General features: G+C 45.4%; 1 protein-coding gene across 4 annotated transcripts in view; it reads right to left on the reverse strand.

Annotated features, from left to right (window-relative positions):
* Positions 1-17,787, reverse strand: part of LOC135921373 (uncharacterized) — an 80,017-nt gene extending 62,230 nt beyond the window's left edge. The window contains exons 1-5 of one of the 4 annotated variants that reach the window (XM_070525903.1): positions 17,762-17,787; positions 3,563-3,642; positions 3,442-3,471; positions 2,875-2,901; positions 104-124 (exon numbers count right to left, since the gene is read on the reverse strand). In XM_070525903.1, the coding sequence (XP_070382004.1) occupies positions 104-124; positions 2,875-2,901; positions 3,442-3,471; positions 3,563-3,566 (82 nt within the window). In that variant the 5' untranslated portion in view covers positions 3,567-3,642; positions 17,762-17,787. Of the gene's footprint in view, positions 1-103; positions 125-2,874; positions 2,902-3,441; positions 3,472-3,562; positions 3,643-4,069; positions 4,375-17,761 lie in introns of those variants that run through there. The other 3 variants (XM_070525901.1, XM_070525900.1, XM_070525902.1) reach the window with 3 other exon arrangements.
* Between the last annotated feature and the right edge of the window lie 1,016 nt (positions 17,788-18,803).

Below are 18,803 nucleotides of genomic sequence, written 5' to 3' on the forward strand. Positions count from 1 at the left end.
CTCCGACCCGAGGCTTCCCTTGTTCGTCCTACTTCTCGTCACACCGTTGTGGTTTGTGCCTCTATGAAAAGAGTATGGGATAAAACCACTGTGCGAAACTCACAGGATGTTCCAGTGATGCCCACTGCAAAACAAGAGAAGCACAAGGAAAAAGGCATCAGAACATTACTTCTTCGTGACTTCTACGTCATATGCGACTTCTAAGGATGGCACCAGTTTCGAGCTATGCACACTCGAACTCGCGCTGCAAATGCACTGCTGTCTCATTAAAAAAAAATGCTGCTTGACGCATTGCAGCACAAATATAGCTGGAACGCCATTCTATTTCGTGGCATAACTGGAAAATAATTATCTAGAAACTGGTGCCATCGCGAGAATTCGCTACAAGTGAATGCAAGCTCGCCGGCTGCAATTCTTTAATTGCAATAAGTGCTGAAAACTCATTAATTGAACAGCTAGCTAGTGGAACAATGTTAAATATTCAATAAGGCTAGCCTATGTCTCGCAGAAATGATGTCTGCCTCATCGAGTAATTTATATCAAGGGTTAGAATTGCGCTGTCTACCACAAAAGTAAAAAAAAGTGGTGCACTGTATGTAAAAAACTGGTATGTCTTGTGCCACCTGATATGCAATTGAAATTTTTTTAATCACATTTTTATTCATACATGTGTACAACGTGCCCACGACATGTGACAAAATCAGGCAAGCGTTTTGTGCCTCCTGACAGAATTCAACATCCCGGGTGGTCCACTGGATAGTCAGCGGTTAAGAGATAAACGCATACAGGTACTCGAGACCACAAGACACACAGTGATGCGGCATAATTATCGTGCACATTTTTCAATTAAACTTTAAATAGGTGAAATACATGCAGCATTGACTCCGAGCGGAGGCTTCCCTTGTTCCCCGCTGTTTATCAATTTGTCTTCCTTCTTCGCGTTAACCCGTTGTCAGGAACAGACATGGCGGAATCAAATCTCCGAGGAAGTAAGAAAGAAAGGCATTTAGGAGAAATATGAACGAGAATACATGAAACATATGAATAGAAAAAAATTAACGATACGCTATCTCAATGAACTAACAAACCTGCACCGTAAAATACCTTCTACCCTTAGAAATGAGCGCAGGTGTAAATCAATCTCTAACTTACACCCCACACCCAAACGGTGTAAGCGTGTTTGTTATAGACCCATTTACACCCTTATTCATTTTGAAGGTTGTAAATTATTGTACATAAATATTTAGAAAAAGAAAGCGTTACCAGTTCCCAAGTTCGCAAAAAGTTTTCAAGCAAGGACACCGATAGCAAGGCCTACGTTGGGCTTGATCTCCTCGAGGGCGCGCTCACAATACGCAGGTGACACGTGTTGGCTTGACGCAGCCATCGGGCAGGAACGCATGACAACGGTGGCGACGGCGACGATGGCGCGAATGCGCCTATCATCATCATCATCATCATCATCATCATCATCATCATCATTAGCCTGGTTACGCCCACTGCAGGGCAAAGGCCTCTCCCATACTTCTCCAACATCCCCGGTCACGTACTAATTGTGGCCATGTTGTCCCAGCAAACTTCCTAATCTCATCCGCCCACCTAACTTTCCGCCGCCCCCTGCTAGGCTTCCCTTTTCTTGGAATCCAGTCCGTAACCCTCAATGACCAACGGTTATCCTCCCTCCTCATTACATGTCTTGCCCATGCCCATTTCTTTTTCTTGATTTCAACTAAGATGTCATTAACTCGCGTTTCTTCCCTCGCCCAATCTCCTCTTTTCTTATCCCTTAACGTTACACCCATCATTCTTCCTTCCATAGCTCGTTGCGTCGTCCTCAATTTGAGTGGAACCCCTTTCGTAAGCCTCCAGGTTTCTGCGCCGTAGGTATTTACTGGTAAGACACAGCTATTATACAATTTTCTCTTGAGGAATAATGGCAACCTGCTGTTCATGAATGCCCCTATAGCGTCCGCTTAATTGCTCTCGGGATACTTTTTGTTTGCGACAAAGACAAGGAGAAAGCTAACACGAACCAATGACGACGAAAACATTCTGATGTGAATACACGCCTTTTTTTTTACATGTCAACACGGTAAATCAGTGCCCTCGATTTCGGGAGCAACCGCAGACCACGCGCATGTTAACACGCTAAGCGCGCGAGCTAGCAACGCTGGCTGCTGTGTGGGCTTAGTTACAGCGCAACCATTTCTGTTTAACATGTTTTGTTTAACATGTTTTTAACGCGTTTGATTTCTGACATGTTTTCGAGATCTCTAAGGCGGGAAGCATATCGGAGTATTCACTAATTTAACATAATCGCCGTTGTTTTACAGCCAGTTTTGTTTCTTTCTATGAGGTTATTTGTTCATGACGCCGCGACGCATAAGTCACGTGAGACAGCAGTGAATGGTGACGTTGCCGCTACCGCTGGCGCAGTTCTCGGCCACGCCGCTATATCGGGCCTCAAAAAGCGAGCAGCAGTGCATGCGGCTTCTTTGACCACGAAGGGAGAGAGAGAGATTTCACAGTATTACACTCGTCTGCGCTCGCTTATGCAGGAAAGAACCTGTCGCGTAGCGTACTTCATCGAGGTGAATCAGTTGAAAAAGAACTCCGAACTAGGTGCACCTGTAGGACACAATATGTGTGGCACGGGCCGGAAAAAAAAAAAACGGACGCAGCTTGCACATGTTTTGGAACGTAGACCACTACCCCGCTGTGCCACCAGTTACTACGTATTCCTTCATTTATCCGCCATACGAAGAATCTCTAATGCATGCATAAGACGCATGTTTCTCAGAGGCGGTTCCGCATTGGTGATCGAATTAAAGAAGCAGAAAAAAGGAAGGCGTGGCCTTTAACAATAGTTCTTACCCGACGACTCAATCCCGGAGAGTTCGCCTGGAAATGCGAAAAAGCAAAATTACGCCAGCGAAAATAAAAAATAAAGGATATCAGCATCAAGGGAAATTCATTTGTTGTTATTCTTATGTAATTTCTCGCTTTTCGCTTCGCCCTCTCTGGTGTGGCATCGCCACCACTGGTTAGTGTTGGAAGTATAGTTAGTATGTGATGTAAACAGCACTGATGCAAGTAAACTTAACAGCGAAACCTACAACATCGAGGCCAGTTTGAAAAACGCCGCAATTTGACGCCTAACACTGGAACTGCAAAGTACTATTACATTATCATTGAATTGCTGCCAGTTCGTGTTACATTCAGACATTACAAAAACAATCCCGAAACTGTGAGACACAGGGTGACTATTGAAAGATGCATGCAAGCTTTCAATGTCAGAGCTTGCACGTAAATGAAAACTGGTTCCGTTAAGCCAATTCGGAGCTGCGCTGCGCTAATAGGCACGCTGACACACGGGGCCTTAAACAAGGATGAAACCAATGTGACTCTGGAAAGAGGAATGCGCTCCGCGAGCGAACTCACCGCCTAAAGTTGACATCTCAGACATCTCAGCTGCAGAAAAAAAGGGAATCGGGCGTTAAGCACGTTCGAGCTCGTTACGGGCGAATCAATTCCGGAAGTGGTAGTGGTTACCGGGACTTACTCATGGCTGGAGTGGATTATTCGCTCGAAGCCGGAGAATGGTCCAGGAACACACACAGAATGTCTTCAGAAGGGCGTGCTCTGCGAAGAGTTAAAGCAAAGCGTATAAGATAGAGACCAAGACGCACGAGCGAGAACATCTATAGCCTTCTGCACAGAAGTTGCCAAATTATGTGTCCAGCAGCGCTTGCACACACGCACGCACACGCAGACAAGCCCACATGCGTCGTCATTCACGAGAATTCTCTCTATATTATGGCATTGGCCGTCACCAATCAAGACATTAGGGGCTGGAAGCTAAAATGGGGGTAAGTGGAGGTAAGTGGAGTAAGTCGTTTGCCGAGTGCACCTGCAAGAAACTGCTTGCCGGCAGATAAGGGGAGCAAGGTCGGCATGACGTCTGGAAGTTCTGCGACCGCTCTAACGGTCAAACGGGACTGCCTAAGGTAAACGGGCTGCGTTTTTCCATAAGGGATATTGCCCCTTGCGCCACACCGTTCGCACTTACCGAATTCACTCGCACAGCTTACGGGTCTCGACAGCATGCGATGCTACTGCAGCGCGACGTCTTGTTTACCACGACCGGCGTGGGCAGCACTCGGGGCAGAGCGGAGGCCTACTTTCTTACCGCTGGGAAATTCCGGACGTGAAAGGAGAAAAAGGCGACGTTAAGAGGCGGTGTAGCTCACGGTGAGAGGTCGGCGCTTCCCAAAGAGCGTACACGTCCGCTCGGCTGCGCACGTCACCGAAGGAACGAGACCCAACGGTCGGGGGCACGCGACGGTCGCGTGAAATGCACGCGCGGTGGCAGCCGTTAAAAGACGGCGTCGGAGACTGTGGCCCATACCCACTGTGGGAGATCGGCCGAGAATCATTGTCGCCGTTATCGCGTATTGCCCCCTACAGTAGAGGGCAGTGATCGTTAGTTTTGATTCTTCCAAGTAGTGGATTTTTTCCTACAGTGATGACCCGAGCCATGGTGACATCGGCGACTGTGTCTTAATGGCGGAGTGAGCGTGAAATTCAAAGAGCTAGGGTTGTTTGGGAACTTTTCTTGATGCTATTGGGTTATCCATTTTTACCAAATAAATTATACCTCTGTCCCATTCCAGCAATACATAGCAAAGAATTTTCTGCGCTCTACTGTACGTCTCTCAGTGAAATCGGGTGCTGAAGGCAAGGCTAACCAACCTCTTTTTGCAAAGAAGACAGCGAGGAAACTCCTTGCACATGCGCGTTCTGCACGTTGAATTTCGAATGCGCATAACTCATTTGGTGGCGCCACCTCGTAGCGGCACACGTTAGTACGCTTTAGAATTCTGAATTTCAAACGCTCGCTCGCTCGGAAGACTCGTACCCCGTGACTGTCCATTCATCAGATATGTTTTGATCGCCCTGCTCCAGCCGAGGTAGACGGAAGACTTGAATCAACGAAGACTCGCGATTCAATTCTGTTAAGTGGGTGGGTTTTGGAGGAGCAGGAAAGAAACGGGGAAGGCAGAGATGTTAACCAGAACAGCGTCTAGTTGGTTGCGCTACGCTGGAGGACGGGAAAAACACAATAGAAAGATAGAATGGAGAGATAGAGTGAGAGAGGAAGGAGAGACGGCTGCGAATTCTCGCACGCGCACCTGCGAAACCACTAAGTGAAAGGCGTTCAAACATGTCAGAGACAATTATGTGACAACCTTGTGGAGGCACGTTTTGTTTCTTGACGAGTAGCTTCAGGGAGTGCAATGAAAACTAACCGGAAGCCTGAATTTCGAAATCTGCTTGAATTGGGCAGTATTTTGAATTATAAATGCTCTAACGCGCGTAATGGGCCATTCGCTGAAAACGATTGTGGTGATTTAGACATATATTTTAATAAACAATCAATAATTGCTGAATAACCGTAGCCCAGGAGGAAAAAATGTTTAAGTAGCCCCAGCAAATGCAATATGCACGCATGGTACAACGGTACGGGTGACAATGTACAATGACTCGTGAGAGAATTCTTAAAGAAGCAAAGCAGGTACGGAAGGTACATAAAAAGCTATAGGCGTTGTTCAATGAAAAACCGTCATTTTTATACGCCAACCCATTTTTATTCTTCTGTAAATTTCCTTCTTATGATCAGGGTCCTCTGTGAGTAATTGACCTACGTAACCGTACTCTTTCACAGACTCTAGATGCTGACTGATGGTCTTGAACCCTCGATCCCTTTCCAGGCTATTAATAATTATCTTTGCCTTCTGCATAATTATCTCCAACCCCAGCTTTACACTCTCTCTGTCAACGTCCTCAATGATTTGTTGCAACTCGCCCCCAGTGTTCCTCAACAGGAAAATGTCATCACATTTGCTATTGATCCTTGCTCCTTAGTCTTCCCAGTTTAACAGCTTGAATACTCCTTCCAAGCATGCAGTGAATAGCATTAGATAGGTTGTGTTTCCTTGTATGAACCCTTTCTTTATAGGTATCTTCCTACTTATGGAGAATTAAGGTTGCTGTGGAGTCTCTCTAGATATTTTCCAAGGTATTAACGTAAGCCTCTTGTACTCCTTGATTAGCTAATGTCTGTTTGACTGTTGGCATCTCTACTGAATCAAATGCCTTTTCGTAGTCTATGAAAGCAATAGAGAGGCCGGTTGTAGTCTGCTAATTCCCTATTACCTGATTGATGACGGATGTGATCCATTGTAGAGTATCCCCTCCTGAAGCCAGCCCATTGTATTGGTTGACTTAAGTCCAGTGTCACCTTCATTCTGTTGGAAATTTCCTTGGTGAATATTTTACACAGTACTGTAAGTAAGCTAATGGGCCTATAATTTTTGAATTCTTTAACGTCTCTCTTTTTGTGGATACGTATAGTGTTGACATTCTTCCAGTTCTCTGGGTTCCTTGAAGCCGTGAAACAGTTCGTATAAAGATCTGCCAGCTTTTCAAACATTATGTTTCCTCCATCTTTGATTAAGTCGATGGTTGCTCCATCTTCTCCTACCGCTTTCTCCCATTTCATGTTTTAAGGTCCTCCTAACTTCATCGCTATTTACAGCAGGAGCCTCTATAAAAAGTTCATTTTTACTTTTAATTAAGTATCGCGGCGGCTCAGGATACTGCACAGGTCAGTATAGAATTATTCGGCTTATATAACTATATCTTTGAAATTGCTGATGGCGTTACGCTGCTTTTTTATGGAAATGAATATTAGGAGAGCTTGGCGCCCTTGTACTGGCACCGGCTACTCCTTGTCACTTGGTAAAGCAAACAAATTTGCGTAGAAAGGGATAATAGCGGAAATATATGGCACTCACTAGAACACTTGATGAATAAAGAATATACAGTCCAACAGTACATGAGTCGCACAGTTCTGTCCATTAGTTCAGTTCACGTACGTAGATATCAAGTCAGATATTCTGAACAGGCAAAACACACACCGCATTTAATACTTTGCAAGTACAGAACAGAATTATACATATTGCGTAAAAGTTGCGATCACCACATAAACCAATTATGAACCACGAACAAAGTTTTTGTTACTCATTCAGCGTATGCGGATCATCTGATACTTATTATTTTCCGGAAATGTTGGTGTCTTCTAAAAACTCTTTCAGAGCAAGAAGCGCTCTTTTGAAGGCCCGAAGTTGGCCATGGGCCAAGTATCTTTTTTAGAGTGAATGGTTTTCTGTGTAATATCAACAAATTTGCTTGCAGTACGCTTCTTTGTGGATCGTATTTCGTGCACTCCAGGAGAAGATGATGCACATCTTCGGCTGGATGGCCACAAGAACACTACAGACTAGAGACACGCTTTATCCTGTACAATAATTGTTTCGCAAATGCTGTACCAAGACGCAGGCGGTGTACCAACGTTTCAAATTTTCTGTTGTCTCTTAGATTTTGCGGCATTGAGAACATTATACACGGGTCTATAAAGTATAACTCCGAGTTTTCAGTTTGCTGATAAAACCAGATAGTTTTGCTGAGGCGACAAGAAATCAGTCTCAGGAGCAGACGGACGTCACTACGCAATAGGGGATGATTGGTTGCCTCTCCGTTATCGTGCGCCTGATTGACAGCTGCATCCGTTGCAGTATTACCAGGAATATTGCAGTGCCCAGGTATCCACTGAAATGCAATTACGTGTTTCATTGCGCTTGCTTTTGTAATTTATTTGAGTGTCTCATACAATAGCAAAGTGTTCAAAAATTTTTCTTATTGCTCTGTAGTAATGTGAGAGCGGCTTGCGAATCGCTCACGATAACCAATTTTTGCGAATGTTTTTCTGATGTTATGAAACGCAAAGCACACAGGCTTGCGAAAAGTTCTGCCCCTGCGGAAGGTGTCTCTCGGAATAATTTAATTGTTTGCTCTAGCGCTAAATGTAGAATGACGAATGCTGAAGTCGAGGTATATTTATGATACGAACCATCCATATAAACATGGATGTACCCTGCTTTGTGCCTTTACCCTGCTTTTCTTTGAGTGCATACATCTTGGCTTGTCCGGCGCGAAGTTTTCTTCTCACTGATTTCAGGCTGTGTCCATCTTTCACTGCTTCCTCAGTCTTTCTCATGTTGTAATTTCGGATATCCTTTATCTTATTCTATTCTATCTGATGTCTTAGGTTGGACACTTTCATTCTTTTTGGTTTTTTATTAGGTCCTTTGTTACTTGCACACCAAAAATTTTAATACCCGTATGGGTGTTAAAAAGGTGTTTTCTGAATTTACACCCATGCCTACATGCTTTCAGTACCGTTTTCGGCCAAAACACCCTATTATAAGGGTGTACACCACACATAAGGTGTGACTTTGCTCGAAGAAGGGTGTTGAATCGAAGACTGAAGCATTTTGAACGAATTGATTCATAAGTCTCGGTAATGTGTACACATCCGTTCATTGAGCAACGTGTTCATGTCATCATCATCATCATCATCAGCCTGGTTACGCCCACTGCAGGGTAGAGGCCTCTCCCATATTTCTCCAACAACCCCGGTCTGTACTAATTGTGGCCATGCCGTCCCTGCAAATTTCTTAATCTCATCCGCCCACCTAACTTTCTGCTGTCCCCTGCTACGCTTCCCTTCCCTTGGAATCCAGTCCGTAACCCTTAATGACCATCGGTTATCTTCCCTCCTCATTACATGTCCTGCCCATGTCCATTTCTTTTTCTTGATTTCAACTAAGATGTCATTAACTCGCGTTTGTTCCCTCACCCAATCTGCTCTTTTCTTATCCCTTAACGTTATACCTATCATTCTTCCTTCCATAGCTCGTTGCGTCGTCCTCAATTTGAGTAGAACCTTTTTCGTAAGCCTCCAGGTTTCTGCCCCGTAGGTGAGTACTGGTAAGACACAGCTATTATAGACTTTTCTCTTGAGGGATAATGGCAACCTGCTGTTCATGATCTGAGAATGCCTGCCAAACGCACCGCAGCCCATTCTTATTCTTCTGATTATTTCTGTCTCATGGTCCGGATCCGCAGTCACTACCTGCCCTAATGAATAGAATTTATTGATTGGAAAGACAGAGAGGTCGACCTGAGCTAGTGCGCTCTAGTCTGCTACTCTGCACTGGGGAAGAGGGAAGGGGAGTGAAAGTATTGGGATGGATGATGATGATAAGAGAAGTGGTGAGTGCTTATGTATACATGAGACAGTTGCCTCGCTAGAGCCGCTCGTCGAGCTTGGTGTCCTGCAGGAACTTCAACAATACTTTTGTTGCACGCACTGAAATTGCAGTGTCGGGCCATGGGCCGAGGATAGCTTCCTCCGACCGTAGTTGTCTGCCAACGCTGTCTAGGAAACTGTCTAACGTCCTTCGCTCCAGCATATATGCTGGGCAGTCGCACAGTACGTGTTGCAGTGCTTCGGGCATCTGGCAGTGTACACAATCGGGGTTGTTCGATTGGCCGATGAGGTGTGCGTAGCGACGGGTGAAAGCAACACCGAGCCGAATCCTGTGTAGCAATGATGTTTTGCTCCGTGTAAGCTTCGGGGGCAAACAGAATTTACCGTCTGGGTCAATCGTATGTAGACGTCTGTGAATATTATCAGAATGGGCTCTGTAAGCCTTTTTAAGGTCCAGCATGAGTGCCTTGATCATGGAGTTGGTGTCAGGTCGGGAGTAGGCAATCCGTACTTCATCAGAGGAGGAGGAGGCCGATCTTGCCTCACTGTCAGCGAGTTCATTACCAAAGACACAACAATGGCTAGGCATCCATTGAAAGGTAATCACGTGGCCACTTAACTCGGCACTGTGACAAAGTTCGACGATTTCCAGCACGAGCAGATAGTATGGTCCTTTCTTTAAAAAGTATTTTAGCGCCTGTAGCGCTGATTTGGCATCGCACAATATCGTCCATTTATGGGTTGTCTGCGTTCTCATAAAACGGACAGCCTCTCGTATTCCCGCAAGTTCTGCAGCCGTAGATGTCGATTTGTGGTCTAATCGAAATCGTTGAGTAATTCCAAGTTGTGGGATGACAAATGCGGCCGTTGTGGCAGATGGCGTGACCGAACCATCGGTATATACTTGTACAGTCCCACTATATGATGTAAATATATGGGACAGGGTGAGCTGCTTCAAGCCAATGGAGGAAACGTGAGATTTCTTCCTAATTCCGGGTATCTGAAGCCTCACTAGTGGCCTTGGAAATGTCCATGGAGGTGTCACGGGGATGTCGGTGGCCTGCAATCTTGCAGGTACAATGCTTGTGTGACATGCAATAGCTTTAGAAAAAGCACAGTCAAGGTTGGTGCTTGGAAGTGTTGACAGTGGATGGTGTGAGTGTCTGGTTAGCAGGCGAATATAGGTTCGCACAGGTTCACAAGACCTGTATATGTCGATAGGACAAGCCCGTGCTTCCGCTATTGTGCCCTTAGTTGACGTGCAGCGTGGCAAGCCAAGACATATTCGTAGTGCTTGTGCCTGAAGGCTCTCCAGCGTGCGTATACAAGAGGACCCCATGTTAGATAACACAGGCATGCTGTAGCGTATGTAGTCCACAAAAAGTGCCTGGTACACTTGGAGCAAACTTCGCTCAGAAGGGCCTTAAGTAGATGTATTCCCTTACGACTTCCAGTGCCTCGCTGCCTATTGTAAACTGCTGTTCTCTTCCGAGACTGTTAAACATTACTTTAGTTTTCTGCAGATTAATTTTTAGACCCACTCTTCTGCTTTGCCTCTCCAGGTCAGTGAGCATGCATTGCAGTTGGTCCGCTGAGTTACTAAGCAAGGCAATATCATCAGCGAATCGCAAGTTACTAAGGTATTCTCCATTAACTTTTATCCTCATTTCTTCCCAATCCAGGTCTCTGAATACCTCCTGTAAACACGCTGTGAATAGCATTGGAGAGATCGTATCTCCCTGCCTGACGCCTTTCTTTATTGGGATTTTGTTGCTTTCTTTATGGAGGGCTACGGTGGCTGTGGAGCCGCTATAGATATTTTTCAGTATTTTTACATATGGCTCGTCTACACCCTGATTCCGTAATGCCTCCATGACTGCTGAGGTTTCAACAGAATCAAATGCTTTCTCGTAATCAATGAAAGCTATATATAAGGGTTGGTTATATTCCGCACATTTCTCTATCACCTGATTGATAGTGTGAATATGATCTATTGTTGAGTAGCCTTTACGGAATCCTGCCTTGTCCTTTGCTTGACAGAAGTCTAAGGTGTTCCTGATTCTATTTGTGATTACCTTAGTAAATAGTTTGTAGGCAACGGACAGTAAGCTGATCGGTCTATAATTTTTCAAGACTTTGGTGTCCCCTTTCTTATGGATTAGGAGGATGGTGTTCATGTGCTGCATTTTAAATGCGAAAGCATTTTATGTCCTTTCAGGCAGAAACGCTGGCGTTCTCCGCAAGAACAATCCATATGGAACCCTGCTGATGCCAATCTTGCCATTTCCCTTGAAATCATTCAGAAAGCATTCAGAACCATGCCGCCCGTTTTATTCTCTCAAATCGTGTCACATCCATGAAAAGAACACTTGGTCTACCTGACCCTTGGCTGCGTCGCAAGTGCTCTCGTCTCTGTCTTTTTCATAGAATATGCTACTTTAACCCTTCTCTTAAAGAAAATCTTTTCACCACACCAAATTCTCGTCTCGCATCGACCATCAACACAAAATTGTCGTGCCGGTCTTCCGTTTTGCCAAGAACAGTCTCTGAATGGAACCGCCTTTCCTCCTCCACAATCTCAATTTTTGACACCACTAATTCAATATCGCCGTTCATAGTGTCTTACAGTTTGATTTCTATTCTTGCCCTGCACTGCGAATATTGTATATTTTCACCACGTCTTTCTGTTGTGCCTACTAGGCCTTGAAGATATGTATAGTAAATAAATGAATAAAATGGGACGTCATCACCGTCTTGTATGACGTCAGTAGTGATACCAAAAAGTAGTAAATAGAACGTAAATTATGCGCAATTATGGGTAATCAATGTGGAATAATGCGAATTAGGGTGGAATAAATTGAATGAAGGTTCGTACAAACATAGCATGGTGGATTACCGCAGGTAATGGTAGAATTGTGAACGACACATGACAATGTATGAACTGACGTATCACGGTAACGTGGTAATTGGAAGTATATATCCGTTAAGTAATTAAGTTTTCACATTCCTAAGTGAATTTCGATTTTTTTTTCAGGGGTTCTGATGTTACTGGCATGACGGCCACTCCAAAAACGTAACATCCAGACAAAGTATTCTCTTTCACTTACAATTTAATTATGATTATATTTTGTGCTCACAATAATATTATCAAGCAATTAAACACTTCTAGAAAAACTGCAGTAGCAGAATGAAAACAGGCGAGCAACATGCACAATTCTGCACGAATATTTCGGGGCCCATAGTAGCCCAACAAAAGTTGACGAAATTAGAGAAGCTCTTTGGATACATTGCTGAAAGCCAAGGGACGTGCTGCTAATGGTATCAACGTACAATTTGCCTGGTGAGGCCATAAAGAAGACATCTATAAGCATCGGATTCATGGCTGAGTGTTAGTGTCTCCGTCTACTACTAGTACTAGTACAAATGTGAATAACATCCACTATTCGCCATAAAAACACGTAAACTCACAAAGGAGAAATGAAATAAGGTGTATTTTACGGGAACGGGGCGTGAGGGGGGGAGGCTGTGGTATACACCTCTCTTTTACTTGGCAAACAAGGAACTACGTCAAATGGACTTGCACAGGAAAGAAGCGCAGGAAGAAGACTGCCAAGAACAAGTAAAGAAGCGAGAGTGTAAAATAAGGATTACTTCGGTAGAATACAACGTGAAAAAAAAAGAGCAGTTGGCAACCAAGGAGCACAAACCGCGCGGGGTTGTGTTACTTCGCCAGCCAATCACAGAAGCACACAAAATCGTCGTCAAGCGGCCTTTTCAAAATGGCGTCGTACTTGATACCTGCTGAACATCTGCTATTCTTGAAGAGTCTTTTTATCGCTGGAAGCGCTGAGGTGTGCAACAAACATAGACAAAGTGTATGGAGCCTGAGCATTTCACTCTTCAAAAGTCTGCGGGGCTGTTCACTTCACTGCCGAACCCGTTTTAGTCATGAAACTTCACTGCCAATTGAAGTGCAACTTGGCAATAAATAGTTACAACAAAGCAAACATGTTATTTCAGTTCAATAAACAATTAGGCCTTGGCAATTCCACTATAATAGGCCAGCCGAGAGGTATAAAATTACGTGCTCATAATATTGTTTTTGCGGTTACTTCAGTAACAGGAAATGTTTGAAGTACAAATTTTTCGCAGCCTCGCGGATAAATAGTGGCTGGCGGTTATGAGGTTTTGGGCGGGGCTTCACTGCAGGCTTAATTTGCCTCCGACTATAGCAGCGTTTTTTGTTTGAATTAGATCTGGAAGAACTATAGAGAAATATACGTTTGGGGAACAATCACAGTTATGTTGGATCCCTCGTTTATGCTCTACGAAGTGAAGTGCCTCAACCAACTCGTATTGTTATTTGGGAAGTTCCGTAACGATGCGTGGCTGCCACTCCCGTACAACCGCGTAGGGCGCAGGACGCTGTGATTCCAGACGTACTGCGCCCACCGCAGAAGGTTAGAAAAGCACCTACATAAGCACAGCAGAGAAGTGGCTACGTTAGGCGGCTCGAATGATAACTGTAGACGTTTCATTCAGAGCACAAGACATTGTTCTCCACTTCCTTTTTCTGTTCTTCTTCCTTTTTAAATAAAAATACATTGATTCATAAGTATTTTCATAAACAACAGTTAAATTTGTTAATTCTCGCTTTTCCTTCTTGTCTGGCTGTTGCCTTGGATTTCTCCATCAGTAGATCGCCTCATTTCTCAACTCCTTGCGACTCTTGTTTCCAGTTGGCAATTTTGCACGAAAAGAGCTCTACAATTAGGGAAAATCCAGACGAGTTAACTGGTGACAGTCATATTGTTTATGAGTTTAAGGGTTATTGCAGGGTTTGATGATGGACATTGTCTTATATTATTTTATTTTCCATCTTATCTAAGCCATATCGTGCGCATATGGTACCGAGAATGTGTCAGCGCTGCGGCGGGAAATAATGAAGTAAGAGGACAAATTAAACGCTGCGGCGAGGAAATAATTAAGTAAAAGGACAAATTAAACGCAATTGGCGTTTTCTCCGGGCGTAACTCGTTCCTCATGCATACAGACCAGCTGACCACGAACCGAATCCATTTCCCGGTCGCTGGATGAGTCTAAACACAGAAAATTGAACTAACGAAGCATCAGCGATGAGCGTGACCGTCGAAAAGACGGTGACAACTGAATGTATCTCGAGTTAATCGCGTGGGCACCAAATGGATATATATATACATATATATATAGTGCATTCGCTTACTATAGATTACTTTCATCACATGGATGCGGACAGAGTTTGAAAGGACGCATATTCTACGTGCCAACTTTGAGTTTGTGGTTTTCGCTGTTTCGCTCTCGCAGCTTTCGCATGGCAGGACGGAAATATATTAAAAGCGACTCTCATCGAGCAACCAGTGAAAGTCGTTAAAAGGCCGCGGCGCGCTAACGCGGACCCAGGTCACTGAACACCGACCTTTCGATAGTCGGTGTTTGTTCGTCAAAGGACGACACAAACACCGACTATCGAAAGAAGCGACGCTGAGTGGCGGAAGAGGAGGAAGACACGCAAAAGGCTTATCGGCACATGCTCAAGGAAAGGCAGCGCCGAGCCATTAATTATAGACACGTGCGGGAAACGCGCGAACAGTGTTTAGAGGAATCAGAATTCCTCTTTGTGCAAGATAATCGAGGGCCGACTTGCGCACGCACCGACGAGCGACATGCCATGCATTGACCATAGGGCGCGCTTCGTCTTTATGTGTGAACAGTGCTCGGGTGCCTTCAAGATTAACATTATTTTAGCCGCACAGGACATCGGCAACAGCGCGCCGTGGAGGCAGTTTGGAGTCAACGCGAAGAAGCTTTCGCGGCCCGAAGAGTGGGACATTCCCGGAAATCGAACTCGCCCTGACGGAGTTCGTACGCAGACAGCGACCTGCGCGTCAAGCTCTGAGCGTGGAGCTTATGCAGGCAAAAGTTAAAGATCTTGCAAGAGCAAAAGGGCTGCCGAGCTCCGCCTTCAAATCGAGCAAGCATTGGATTTATCGCTACATGTGCCGTGCTGGAGTTTCCTTACGCCGCCGAGCTTTGATTTCGCAAAAGCTGCCCCTATCGTTCGAATAGCTGCGTGTGGCTTTCCAGGGCTACGTTATCTCGCTGCCCCAGTCCAAGAACTTCCAGGTAGGAGAAATCGGCAATGCTGACCAAACGCCGGTTTATCTGGACATGCCAGCACCTTTCATCGTGCTCGAAAAGGGCTCCAAACAAGTTTATGTCTGGTCCACTGGCAACTGGCAGAAAACGCGAGTGACCGCCATGTTGTCGGACATGGCAGACGGACTACAGACGGAATACAGACGGAATACGCCCTATGTCGTATTCAAGCGCAAGACAGTGCCTAAAGGTGTGCTGCAGCCAAAAAAAATGTGGTCGTGAGATGCCACGAGAAAGGCTGGATGAACAAGAATCTTGTGCTCGACTGGATAAAGACCGTCCGGTGTAGGCGGACCGGCGCGCTGTTGTCGTTCCCGTTCGTCATCGTGCTTCACATATTTCGTTGCCCTTTGGCCGACACAGTGAAGAGGCTGTTGCGTGAATCCGGCAATGAACTCGTCGTTATCCCGGGGGCTATGACGTCTCAGCTGCATCCTTTAGGTGTTTGCGTGAACAAACCCTTCAAGGACGCGGTCAAGCGGTGTTTTGCAAATTGGATGCGCTCAGCTGACCCTGCCGTGAGGCCGACCTGGCGGCAGAAGCGGGTTTCGCCACCCACGCTATGCAAGTGGATTGTGGACGGATGGGTCTGCATACCATAGGACCTTGTGCGTCGCGCATTCAAGAAGTATGGCATCTCAATTTAAGTAAATGTTTTGCTAGCTATTAATATACGCGGATAAAACAGTTTCTTTTTCATTTCGCGTGCCAAATATTTCACCACGTACTATATGCGAGTTCGTCTTATACGCGGGTTTTTACGGTACTCCTGTTGAGAACAACACACACACACACACGCACACACGCACAAGCACACCCAGTCACAGTAGGTGGCGCTATTTCGTAGCTCTTGTACCAGTGTGAACCCGAATGTTGCACCATCTATAAATCACAGTAGCTAAAAAAGGATACGTGCTAGAGCCTGGCTGTCATTACGCGCATGCGAGTTACGATCGCGCTTGATATTAGGAAACAATTGACGGCTAGGCGCTGTGGCACGAGGCGCCCTTGAGTTAGCAGTTTGGCGAGGATCACCATTGGTGCTGAAGTCCTTGTAATGTACAGCATTGGGTGTAGTCTCGTGGGAATAGAGCGTATTCGGATGTCTAGGTCGAAAAAAAAGCTGAGTCTATATTGAGCGCGTGTGTCAGACGGAGTACTCGGAGACGGAGTCAAGGCACTTCGCGGGATGTTCAGCAGCCTTACGAAAAATGCATTCGGTGAGGTCTTTCACGGTACACACAACACGAATTCCTGGAAACGAGGCAGTCACCTTTTTTGTTTTCTCGACATTTTATTGTGAACCGCACGCCTGCCTCCATATGACTGAAGTGGTCCGATAATGATGCAATGTCACTGCAACAAGCTGTGCAAAAAACAATCGTCGATGTAATGAATGCTAAAGAAAGCACCATGATGCTAAAAGTAGTGCTATGTGGTGCTTAAAAACACACCAGGTTGTGAAACGATGTTTAGAGGCGCCACCGTTACGGTGTATCTGATATCGCCTTTGACCTGGTAAGTAAGTATCCACGAATGAGTTGACGAATCATGGTATATAAGACGCTGCCATACCAAACACGAACCTTTAGGATGGGATCTACTACATATGCGTAGGCAGAAGTTAAGGCTTAAACTATTGCACCGAATATATAATAATGAGACAGGTATTAATCGCTATGACTATCTCCTGGAACCAGATTATATATCGACTCGCTGTGATAACAAAAAAAAAAGATCTCAGCCTATAACTGCAGAACAAACACTTTTTACTACTCTTTTTTTCCCAAATCAATTAGACAATGGAACAGTTTATCAAATGATATAGTAAATGTGTCAAATAACGAACTATTCTATTCAATGCTGCGACGGCACTCTTGTCAAACAAATGTATGTGTTATACATCTTGGAACCTGCTTGTTTCACGTTACTTGCATGCCTTTCTCTAACAGCTATTGTAGTGCTTTGGTTTGTGAGTATATGTGTCCAAAAGCTTTTCTGTATTACTGGTTATATTTTGTTGCCCCCTACGTAATGCCTTTATGGTGATGGGGGTACTCTGTAAATAAATAAATAAAAATAAAAATAAGAACAAATCTTTATAGCGCTTGAACTGATGCGGGCTGTCAAGAGCGAACATCGGTTGCGTTTGAAGGAAGAAGCATCGTACCATAGCACATTCAAGACACCTCAGTCGGAAATTTCCATCGCCCACCGCAGCGGAAGCGCAAGGTCGCCGATGCCAGATTCGGATGAAGTATGAAGGAGGCTATGGACAGCACGTCAGTGTATCTTTTTAGGCAGCCGCTTCTCGTTTTTCGTGTAGTCCTTACAGCTTAAAGGCGCAGGCCGCTGTCGGTGCTATAGAGTAGCAGGATATCTCGGTCTCACCTGATCGCAAGTCGCTGAAGGGATTTGCTGTTGTACTTGCCGCTGAGTCGAGGCCGGCGAAGGATGTTGACGTTGATGTTCATTCATTTACCGGAATGAGAAGAAGCAGTCGTTCTCGTTGTGGACCTGAGTGCTCGTGGCGCGTACCCACAGTGGGGAATTCGCCTCGAATGCGGTGATAAAATGAAGCGCATATGAACAACAGCAATTAATAAATTGGGTGCTGAAACTTAGAAATTGATGTTTGTGATCGGTGGCTGTCTTTGGCGTTCTTGTGCTTGTGAAGCGAAAATGGGGCTCGTACCCGACATCAGAGATTGGCCAGGAAAGGACTGATTGTTTTAAGGTATAATCCTAAATGCACTTTCCGCATTTAGTTTTTAGGAATGCTGTTTAAAGGTGAAACAACATGTTCAAGGCGGAAGCGGGGGAGGATTACTGATTTTGAAATATGATCGCACGAGAGGTGACTAACCAGAGTTCACAGCGGATAGAATAGGATAGGAATAAACTTTATTTGTCCAATGGTTATTGGTCTTGGTGCCCGGAGCTAGGCTGCCAGGGGTCCATCGCCAGAGGAAAATCTTTCGAGATCTTCGGCAATGGCCCTGGCCCGCTGGACGGGCCACTCCTGGTCTTCGGGTGCCTCGCTGAGGAAGGTGGCTAGCCATCTCTCAGCGAGGCGCCCCGCTTCGGATGGTCCTTCCCCCTTCCTTCCTTCCTTCCTTCCTTCCCCCTTCCTTCCTTTCCTTCTTCCTCATGGCGTTGGCATGGCGTATACGTGTTTGCATGTCATGCACCGGGTGCATATTCTTCGCCATGTTTTCCGTCTGTATGGCGTCCCTGACTTCCGGTAGCAGTGATTCCTTCAGTCCACGCGCCTCGTGATGTCGAATACCGAGCAAGTCTAGGATTCGTCTTCCCGTTACGGTGCTCGACAGCCTCTCCAGCTGCGCGATGCTCTGCACCTCGGCGATCTCCTCGAGCGTGTTGTGTACGCCCAACTCGAAGAGCCTGTGGGTTGGCGTGTGCTGGGGTACTC

This window comes from Dermacentor albipictus, chromosome 9 (assembly GCF_038994185.2).
Source record: "Dermacentor albipictus isolate Rhodes 1998 colony chromosome 9, USDA_Dalb.pri_finalv2, whole genome shotgun sequence".
Classification (NCBI taxonomy): domain Eukaryota; kingdom Metazoa; phylum Arthropoda; class Arachnida; order Ixodida; family Ixodidae; genus Dermacentor; species Dermacentor albipictus.